Source organism: Rhincodon typus, chromosome 35 (genome assembly GCF_021869965.1).
Source record: "Rhincodon typus isolate 14 chromosome 35, sRhiTyp1.1, whole genome shotgun sequence".
NCBI classification, from domain to species: Eukaryota; Metazoa; Chordata; class Chondrichthyes; order Orectolobiformes; family Rhincodontidae; genus Rhincodon; species Rhincodon typus.
Genome location: NC_063366.1, coordinates 12,337,525 through 12,348,814, shown reverse-complemented (window position 1 = coordinate 12,348,814; position 11,290 = coordinate 12,337,525). Strand labels below are relative to the sequence as shown.

Here is an 11,290-nt window from a genome sequence, read left to right as displayed (position 1 = left end):
TGTCCGAGTGTGCAGTGTTCCATTTTAAACAATAATCTGGCCAACCAAAATTACAACTCAAAGCTCATGCAAATTAACTAAATCAAAGTTTTGATTCTAAAACATAAACATTCTAAATACATGTGGCTGAAAGACAAAACTGAGATGACGACGTGAAAAAGGGGTGTGCTGTGCAACTGTTTGTCTCACTGAAGTGTGACATGTTACTGGTTGGGAACCACTGTTGTAGAGACAGGAGAAGCTATGATTGCTGTACAGAGATGTTATAGAGGCTATTTGATAGATGTTCACAATGATCAGAATAAATAAGGAGAAACCTGATACAATAACAACAACTTTCAAAAATAAACGTTTGGATATTTGGAAGATAAACTTCACTGGACTATAGGAAAGAATGGGAGCTAATTGCACGACTCTTCCAAGGAATTAGTATGGGCTTTGTAGGTCAAATTGTTCTAGATTTAGAAACGGAGTTTAAAAGAGGTTGTTTCTACTGCAGTGAGGCAAGAAACACAAATAACCCCGCATTAGATTACTCCTACCCTCTGACAGCACAGGGCAGACTCACCTCCTTTGTAGACATTAATTGCATCAGCCAAAGCATCAATGGACTCAATGTCCAGGTTGTTTGTGGGTTCATCCTGCAATAAAAATGGATTTGTTAACATTTCCTTAAAATGTAAACTGGATACAATTCCACATGCAAGGAATAGGTACAAATAGGTACAACTACTTCTACACAGATCTTTGAGATGGTTGGTGGGGGAATGGGGAAAGAAAACAGGTGATGGGAAGCAGTGGACCACTTGGTTCCGCTTTCACTCAATATCACAAACTTGTTATCCTTTCCAAATACTAGCTAGGCTCAAAGCTGGAGACTGTTCGTGAAGGTAGTGAAGAATCCTACCTCTAGATCTGACAATATCCAATCATCAGGCTGCAGTTGTATTAACTTGTATCACAGCTGAAGACTTTTCCATGTGGAGTTTAGTTAGACAGCTTGCAGTCTCTCCCTCACCATGTGTATGAAGTAAACATTGTACTAAAATGCTGAACCTGGACCTGAGGGAAGTCCATTCAGAGAAGTTATCAAGAATTCTGTATTTCACAGGACTAACTTCAAGAGAAGCTTACATTTCTGCTATTGGGTCTCTCTAATGCCAGTATAAGCAGATTCAAAAGGATTTCTTGATATTTGTTACTCAGACTGAAAGCTCTCAGAATAATCTAATTTCTCTAAATTGGTCCCTTGCTGCACTCAGTCAACACAGTCTAGTTACAAATCCTTCCTCTGAACATATCCATACCAAAAGTATAAGCTCCCTGAATCATTGTGCCTAGTGAGCACTAAAAAAAAACACACCGGAGTTTGGTGAAGTTTGCGTTTGGTTAGCTGTCAGTCCAGTGTTATTGTAAAAGTGGTACAATTGCCCACAATACACCTGACTTAGTGAGTAATCATTATTCAGTGACTTGAGAATGTATTTATATACTTAATATTCCTTAAGTACAAAATCAGCAATGTCATGAAACTCCATATGACTGACATTTCGTAAAACTCACTAAAGGCTTATCCGAGAAGAAAGACCACTTAGTTGAGTGCCTGAAGGGCTACTGTTGTGTGGGGAACAGAACCCAAAACAGATTAGCACACCTTTAGGAAACTAAATTCTTTGCAATTAAAAAAATAGTACTGGCCCAGTTACTCACCAGAATTAGTACGTCAGGCTGTCGGCAAGCTAATTCTGCAAACACTACTCTTGCTTTTTGACCACCTGTATGAAAAAGAAAGTGATATAAGCAACAAGACCACAGACCATGAGGAGTTGAGCATGATCACAGAGTTCAAAGTGTTGTGTATTAGCCACACAGCTCAACTTACTAATTGATGACAGTTGACCACTTGTGATTTCTTCTGCACAGATTTTAAAAAGATCAGTTGACAACTCAAAAGTGCCCATGTAACTCTGCCACTCCCTCAAGCTGAGAAATAGAGAGCAGGTTTGGGTGAAAATTTACACTATCACCCCGTTTTTGACATGGATTGAGTTGTTCAGCTAGCAAATTAGCTACATTCAGCTGAGATATAAAAACTTCCAGCTTGAATTTCTTCAACCAACTATAACAGCTCTTTAAACGTCCTGGCTACAGTTGAACAGTCCGAAACAATTGAGCAGATCCTATTCACAAAGTTAATTCAAAACAACCAGTGCCTTTGTTGCCACTATCAGTTGACTGGAAGAAAATAAATGACTTATTGCTCCCTCTCCCAGGCAGCCTCTCTCACTCAGTACCTGAGAGTTTGCTGATTTGGATGGTGTGGGCGTGGCTCTCCAAGCCAAAGCGCCCAAGACATTTCCTCCCATCCTGGTATGGCAGGTTGAAGTTTCTCATGAGATACTCTGTTGCTGTCTCCTCCATGTTGAGTTGGTCCGCATACTGTTGGTTGAAGTAACCTATTTTCTGTGTGTGGGTGGGAATTGAGAAAAAAAAACTTAAGGAAAAATACAACGTAAACGCTTCTTCAAGTAAAGTCCCCATGTAGAATAATAAATAAACTGAAATAGACATAGTATGCCATAGTTCAACATTACACCACTACATGCTCAACATCTTTCAGGTTTCCAAACTTCCCCTCCACCTTATTGGGCAACCCCATCACTGGGCTAAGTTTCCATTTGTCACAATAATATGGCTGTGCTTTTATGTATGAATGAAGTATTTGCACAAAGCTTCAAGGAGAAGTGCAGTCATCTCATCTAGTTCTCGTCTGATAACATCCAAACTGGACATCTCTTCTAGCAAGAGTCAAAGAATGCTACTAAGGAGCAGTATTCCTGGTTGATTCTCCCTCCTGTTGACTCTGGGCACTATTGTCAATGACTGTTCAACGTCAAGCCAACTAAACAACCCATGCTGTTTAAAGGGTTCAGTGGTTTATGAACTATCACTTCTGTAATGCTTATTTGTGAAGCCAAGAACACGAGTCAGACATACCCGTCCAACATAAAAACACAACTGGAGATGTTAGCATCAGGTGAGAGTGTAATTAAGGAGCGGGATGGTTAACTGAATGAGACAGGTGACACTGTCAGTCTTGCAGAATGATTACCATGTCCAAAAGTTGCCAAATTTGCAAACGTGAAGCAACAAACTATTTAAAACATAATGAATTATTTCCGTGACAGTAGCTAATACACGAGAACAGACACTTACCAATCTGTGGTTCTTTCTCTGTTCACCAGCAGTCTGAAATCAAAGAAAGAGGGAATTTGATTCTACTGAAGTCACACATATGATACTAATGCAATGTTACTACAATTATCAGCACAGAAATGGGCCATTTGTGCCAATTAGGCTAAGCTGGTGTTTATGCACACAGAACACTCTCTCTCTAATATTTATCCAAATATCCAGCAACGGCAAGAATACTACTGTGACATACAGACTGATGAGAATACAGTCCACACACTAAGAATAGCTGATTTGAACCAGTTGGAAGGATCCTTAAAAATCAACGGTTGTATTTGCAGGATGTAGAGTGTTTGATTGGTGTTGGTGGTGGTGGGCAGTGAAGTGAGAGAGACAGAGGAAGAGAGAGAAGATGAGAATACATCGTGGACATGAGGTATATTATAAATGTAAATGTACCTCGCTTAAAAGGCATGGCCTGATAGCAACTCGGGTGCTGCGCAAGAGTTGTAGTTTGGTGAATTCTCAGTCTTGGCTAGGGCCATTGACCCAAATGGAAGAATCACATCGCTGTTGATCTTTATAAAATTCGTGGTTATATTACAGTTCTAATAAACTAGGACCAGTGAACATATGTGTAAACGCCACCATTTTGAGAACTTTAATTCAGCTTAAAAGAATCAACTAGAAGTATGCATGCACAAAGTGGCTGACTCTTCCTCAATAGTCATCTGAAATAGTCCGGTTCATTCACCTGTATCAATGGTTGACTGGACAGCTGGTTTGAGATGCAGAGCAATACCAACAGCATGGGTTCAATTCCTGCACCAGTACAGATCAACAGGAAGGACTCTCTGTGGCATAGTTACCCCCAGGTTAAATCACCACCATCATCCCTCTCTTTCTGTCTCTCATGAGAGAGCAGTCCAATCATGTGGACAGGTACAAACGTAGGAAAGGTTTAGAGGGATATGGGCTAAACACAGGCAAGTGGGACTAGTTTTGTTTGGGAAACTTGGTCAGCATGTATGAGTTGGACCGAAGGGTCTGTTCTCGTGCTGTATGACTCATGAATCTACTGTCTGGAGTACAATAAGGCAAACCACAACCATCTGATCAAGATAACTAGACATTATCAGGAATTGCAAGTTTTACCAACATGCTGAGAATAAAAACAGTATCAGTATGTAACTGAGATTAAGTGACAGTGAGTGACACAACTGTGTAACAACTTACAGGGGTCAGCTTTCCAGTGAGCAGGAGCAGCAAAGTACTTTTTCCAACTCCATTGGGTCCAACAATACAGACTGAAAGGTGGGAGAGAACAGAAGCAATAATTACTAGGGACTTTCTAAGTTGCAGGGAACATTCTGTGTGTCAAAAGGACTCACTTTGCATCCCTTCAACAGATTCTGACATCAGAAAACATTCAAAACTAAAATACTGTAAAACAGTACCACTAAACGACAAACTTTAGAGCAGATATCAATTATCACAAATATACTTCATTATGATGCACTAATATCAAGGTAGCATTCTAATAGGAACTCAGGATAAATACATATACACAATTCAAACAAACGTACTTAGATTTCAGCCTACAAGTCTCTCCCAGATATGTTACCCTATATATTTGAGCCTCCTGAATAGATTTCAGCATACAACTGTGATGAACTGTGTATAATTTAATAAAACCATGGTTGGAGTTTGGATTTCATAATAATGGCAAATAGGCGTTGGTTACTTTTCAGCAGGTCTTTACTTCAAACATTAGGGTCAGACAGCCATCTGGAACAGTGACTGCATCAAATATGTGCCAGAGAGCAGGTGACTACAAACCTGGGATGTTAATGAAGTGATGTTTATACTGTTGGCTTATGACAGGTAAAGTAAACATATAAGGCCATTAGCTTTGTTTTCTGCTCAGAAGAGACCAGTGTTGAGTTTAGAAGCTAATTTAGTTTCTCTCCTACGCGTATTTCAAGCTCCAATTACGTCAGCAGAGTTCACAGAACTTCTACAAAAGAGTCTGGTTAGAAACATGCAGGTTATTAGACATGAGGATGTTTTGGGTCTCAAAGGAGGAAATCCACACAAACACGGGAAGAACAAAGTTCTTCCTATCAAAAAAGGAGATAAAACGAGCAATTGAGGTTCACTGGGCTCAGGAATGGCAGGACTGTCATATGGAAGTGAGATTGGTTCAACTGGGCCTACATTCACTGGAGTTTAGAAGGATGCACAGAAATCTGCATGAAATGTACAAAATTCTAATAGTCATAGACAGACTAGATGCAGGAACAATCTTCACCTGCCTGGGGAAATCGAGAACTAGGCGCTACAGTCTCAGGACACAGGGTAGGCCATTTAGGACTGAGATAAGAAAACATTTCTTCACTCAGAGGATGATCAACCTGTGGTATTTTCTACTACAGAAGACTGTGGAGGCTGGGTCACTGAGTATATTCAAGAAAGAGGTTGATACATTTTTAGCTATTAGAGGCATCGAGCAGAATGGAATCATACTGAACTGCAAAGCAGGCTCAAACAGCCAAATACCCTGCTCCTAGTGTCCATTTCTACATGCTCCACAGAAGATAAAACTTTTAAATAATTACTTTCAGATACAAATTTATTCTTTTAAACATCCTTAGCAGTTTATAAATGGAAAATTAAAACAGACACTCACTTCTGGAATCCATGTCAATACCAAAGTCCAGGTTTTTGAAAATTGGCTTCTGGTTTTCATAAGCAAAATCAACAGCTGCAATTTCAGACAAAAATAGTGCATTAAGTATATTCAATGCTACCAACATTAGAGTCACAACACAGAAACAGGCTCTTTGGTCCAACGAGTCCATGTTTCCAAACTAAACTAGCCCCACATCCTCCAAACCTTTCCTATTGATGTATTTATTCAAATATCATTTAAATATTGTAACTCTACCTGCATCCACAACTTTCTCTGGAAGCTCATGCCACACACAAACCCCTGTGTAAAAAAATTGACCCTCATTTTTAAAAAAAAAGACTCTCTCCTCTCACCTTAAAAATATGCACCCTAAATTTGAACTCCCCCACCCTAAGGGAAGGCCCTTGCTATTCCCCTTACATCCTTGTGCAGAGGAAAGCAAGAAGGGTGACTGTAAAGAGTAAAAGGGAATGACACAAAGACTTGAAAAGCTTAAACATGACATCTAGAAAGAAGACAGTTGAAGACAATTTCATTCAGGTCAGCAGCACACAAGATGATTTAAAAAAAAACAAATTTCAAGGTCAACAGGATAAGAATGCACAAGTTAAAACTTGGGAAAGTTTAAACAAGATTTTGGGGGATAACAGAATTGAAAATTTAGAACAACTCAAAAAATGTACAGCAGTTGAATTAAGACTTTAGGTAATTGAAGATTATAGTTGGACATTAAGCTGGGCAAGCTAGAGTATGAAGGAGTTCAACAGGATAAATGGTCTTTCTCCATCCCTTAATTTTTGTTGTCTGCTCATTTTCAAGACAGTCATTAAACACAAAATAACTAACCTACTGCAAAGCAGAGCATGCAACATTTTGGTCTTTGATGCCAACTTGGTTCAGTTGGCAACATTCTCTTCTCTAGAGCAAAAAATCATGAGTATAAGCCACATTGAGGTTTTGTATTTGTAACAATGGTGAAATTCTCAAGTGTTCACCATTATTATAAACAGCAAAACCAACAATTTCTGACACCTTCACATGTGCAATTGCACATGGAAATCCAGAAGTTGTTGCTCGTGGCTCTTTGCTCAGGCACACAGTATGTATTATTCATGTCCTTGATCACAAATTGCTCAACTCAAATGAACTTCCCCTTTTAGGCTGTAGTATCATTGAGGGTTTCAAGATGTTTTAAAAGACTTACAAAGTCACAATTAGTAAGCAACTTTTCTGGCCCTGGAACATCACATTCATCTATTTTGACAGAATAATACTGTTGTATATCCTGCCTGACAATATCACTGATGCCAGAATGCCTGCAGACCACATTGCCTTGGCACCAAACTTGGATTAGTGTTGTTTGGAAAGGCAAAAATCACATCACAGGGATCATTTGATTTTTATGGGCAGCTTTCTTCAAGATCAGCAGCAAGTATCATCATTTCACTGCTGACCATAAATTACAATGTCAGTGCACGAGCATCAAGTTTTTTTTAGACATGGCATCTTTTGGATTAAAGTCTGTTCATTTCGATGCTCACAACAGATCCCATGAAACCATGTGAAGAGGAATTAAGTCTCTGATATTGTGGACACAATTTCTGCTTCTCCTGCCTCTACCAAAATCAAAATGCTTTGTCACTACCAAAACATTATTCTTTAGGAAACTTGACACGTGCCAATTAATTGCTGCATTTGCAGACCAAAAAAAAGTGCTGACTTCGATTTAAAATAATTATCTATAATGAAGCGCTTTGAGATAATCGGTGTTACAAATGGAAGCCCGAGCAATGTTCACTGCATTTCCACTCCAGCTGAAAGCCATAAGCCCCTATAAGAAGCAAAAAGTAAAATTTAACTCCTAGACCATGTTTTAAACTTAGCTAACGGCCATTGCTAGAGAATCATAGGAAAATACAAGGGGAAAGAGGTATCCCAAACTCCCATACAGCACTACTTAGAAAAACATAGTAGGACACCTTTCATCTATTCAAATTCTTACCATGCAGGCCAAGAATTGGAGGGCTCAGCGGGGGAGGGTTTGGGAATGTAAACTTTACAGTGTATTCTCGAGGCTTTTTCAGAAGTTCCGGAGCCTCGTTTGACTCCTCATCCTGGTTCTTTTTCCGACATTTCTGCTGTTTGCGTGTCAGGGCCTCCTTTGTTTGTTTCTCCTATAAAGCAGAAATTGGTTGGAAGAAGAGAAAAAGCAGATGATGAACCACAGGTGAAATGAGAAATGAACCGTCTGTCTACCTACTGAGGATAAAAGACAAAAAACATTCATTCTTTCAATTGTCTAATTGAACAACAAAACAAGAATAAAAATTACCAATGCATTAAAACTGTACATTCAGCAATGCTCTAATCTAATAGCAGAGCAGTTGCAAACAAGTTAAACCATCCACTGCTTTAACTACAATCCTTCAAGCCCTACATTTAAAATTGATTTGATTTGCCTACCCCAAACTCTCCAAGGCAGCAGCTGTGTCTCTCAGACTGGGACAGTACCATTTTCAATCAATTACTTAATCGTTGCACACTCCAGTTGGCCATTGCTACCCCCAGCGGGGACAAAGAATAAAGTAAATAAATAGGTTTCAACTCCTGAATGTTAACCATGAAAAGACTGGGTCCCATTTTCATCATGTTTCAATGTGCATACACGACCACTCTCCTAAGTTCTCTCCTACATTCCTTTTGATTAATAGCATATAGTCAATGAAATTACAAGTTTTTCACACCATTATTTGAATATTATTCATTACTTTGAAAAATAAATGGATTGTCCAGCTCAGTGTTTCTCAAGTAACAGAGCATTCCTCCAACAAGACGATACACTTTGGATCGAGATTGTAGAGTCATTTTTACAGTCTTTAACTTCAGTCACTGTGTCATAGGGGCTCCTACACCATCAGAGAATGATTTAAAAAAGTATGTAGAGTCACAGAGCTCGGAAACAGACCCTTCAGACCAACTTGTCTGCACTGACCAGACATCCCAACTGACCGACTCCCATTTTCAGCATTTGGCCCATATCCCTCTGAACCCTTCCTATTCATATACCCACCCAGATGCCTTTTAAATGTTTTAATTGTACCAGCCTCTACCACTTCCTCTGGCAGCTTGTTCCATCCATCTACCACTTGCTGCGCGAAAAAGTTAGCCCTCAGGTTCTTTGTAATTCTTTCTCCTTTCTATGCCCTCTAGTTTTGGACTCCCCATGGATAGGAACCCTATTCATGCCCTTCATGATTTTACAAACATCTCTTAGGTTTAGCCTCAGCCTATTTAGCCTCTCCCTATAATTCAAACCCTCCAGTCACAGCAACATCCTTGCCAATCTCTTCTGCCTCCTTTCAAGTTTGACAACATCCTTCCTATAAAAGGGTGACCAGAATTGTACGCAGTATTCCAGAAGTGGCCTCATCAAAATCCTGTACAGCAGCAACAATGACATTCCAACTCCTATGCTCAATGCACTGACCAATGAAGACAACGAAGATCTATTTCAACCCAATTATTGAGAAATAAAGCTGGATAAAGAACACTCCAAGCTTTTGCAGTATTAGCTTGGAAGAAGGGAAGTTGCTCATTTGAATCAACAAAATGAAAGGGGAATAGAATTACGAGAAAGAGAGAGTGTATTGTTTCCATCATGCAATGGATCTCCCTGAAGTGCTCAGAAAGGAAAATATGGCTCAACTGCAACTTAAAAGTAGGGAGGCTGACAGCACAAGCATAGCCATAGGGCTCGAGGTAAAGTAGAGTATTTTCAGCAAATACACGGAATGTCGACCTTATCATTATGGATTTCATCACCTATAAGTAGCAGGTGACTCAGTGCAGCATGAGTGTTGGTTTACCATCTCAACCATAGGACAACATTGTGACAACACAGCACTTACTCCATACTGCAGTGAAGTGCATGCCTTGATTTTACAAGGTCAAGTCCTGGGATGAGGGGAATACAGCAATTTGTATTTACATGGCACCTTTACTTAATATAATATGTTCTGTTATAAGAAGGGAATTCCAGCACCTTAAGGCCTAGATAGCTAGAACCACAGCAGACAATACTGCATCATAGATTTCCTCTGTTGCATGAGAAGACAGAACAGGAGTAATGCAGAAGAGTTTCAGTCATGAAGAGAGATTGGATAGACTGGGGTTTTTTAACCTTTGAGCAGCGGGAACTGAGGGGAGTGAATGATTGAAACGTATAAAATTATGAGAGGCATATACAGAGTAAACATGAAGAAACATTTCCCATTGGCAGATAGATCAATGACCAAAGCACATAAATTTAAAGTAAGGGACAGAAAGGTTTACAGGCGATGCAAGGAAAAATTCTTTCAACCAGAAGATGGTTGGGAACTTGGACATTGTTGCTTGTAAGGGTGGACGCAGAAATCCTTATAATATTTGAGCAGTATTTAGATGTGCCCTGCGCTGCCGAGACACACGGGGCTACAAGCAAAGTGCTGGAAAATGCAATAATAGTTAGGTACTCGTTTTTGACCGGCACAGACTTATTGAGCCGAAGGGCCTTTTTCTGAGCTGTAGACCTCTCCGTTACCTAATGATCTACCCCATCACAAAGAGACCGAAGCCACCCAATCTGCATTACTCTGTCAGAATCACATACCGCTTGCTTAGTTGACTTGCCTCCCGCCTTTAGATCTTTAAGTCTCTTTTCCTGTTTCTCATAGAGTTTCAGCAGTTCCTTTTGTTTCTGTTGGTACATCTTCTTAAAGGTATCTGGTTTAGGCACAAAATACACAGGAATTAAAAAAGCCAGAGTCAGTCCTCCTCAAAAAAGAATCGACACATGCACACAAATACTGTGCAAGTAGGAGGAAGCTTTATGTTCCTTTAGGAGATGTAGGTCACATTTACCCACAGCTGCACAATAGCGATGCTATGAGCCCCATGATAGTAAGTTTAATGAGAAAGGGAAGACAAGGAATAATGTGTAAAAAAACAACTGCACGTAGTTTCCTTTAAGCACAGAGTTTGTAGGAGGGGGAGCAGGCGATCCATTTTGCATTTAACATGACATGGGACATGAATAACATGATCCCTCACAGCTTCTCTTTCCCACTAGTCAAGCTTGAATTATTCAAGTCAACTGTAACCATTTACCAATCTGAACACAAGTCCTCTTTAAACCTACGCACATAACACTTTTAATGTAATACAAGATTTCAAGGCAGTTTACACAAGCATAAATCAGAGAAAAAAAATGAACTACGTTAAATGAGGAGTCTAGGACAGGTTCCCAAAGGCTTGGTCAAAGAAGTATATTTAAAGTGAGCCTTGATGAAAAGAAAGGCAATTAGGCTAAGAGGCTCAGAGTTTAAAGGCCCAGCTAGCTGAAGAAACTGCTGAGTAAAGGGAGAGTAA

At 39.7% G+C, this 11,290-nt stretch overlaps 1 protein-coding gene across 3 annotated transcripts in view; it reads right to left on the bottom strand.

Moving 5' to 3' along the window:
* Positions 1-11,290, bottom strand: part of abcf1 (ATP-binding cassette, sub-family F (GCN20), member 1) — a 68,095-nt gene that overhangs the window by 8,357 nt on the left and 48,448 nt on the right. For all 3 annotated transcript variants that reach the window (XM_048616928.1, XM_020511877.2, XM_048616929.1), the window contains 8 exons: positions 10,533-10,645; positions 7,887-8,058; positions 5,882-5,956; positions 4,429-4,499; positions 3,217-3,249; positions 2,295-2,463; positions 1,711-1,775; positions 569-641 (listed from right to left, as the gene is read on the bottom strand). In XM_048616928.1, coding sequence (XP_048472885.1) covers positions 569-641; positions 1,711-1,775; positions 2,295-2,463; positions 3,217-3,249; positions 4,429-4,499; positions 5,882-5,956; positions 7,887-8,058; positions 10,533-10,645 — 771 coding nt within the window. The remainder of the gene's footprint in view (positions 1-568; positions 642-1,710; positions 1,776-2,294; positions 2,464-3,216; positions 3,250-4,428; positions 4,500-5,881; positions 5,957-7,886; positions 8,059-10,532; positions 10,646-11,290) is intronic.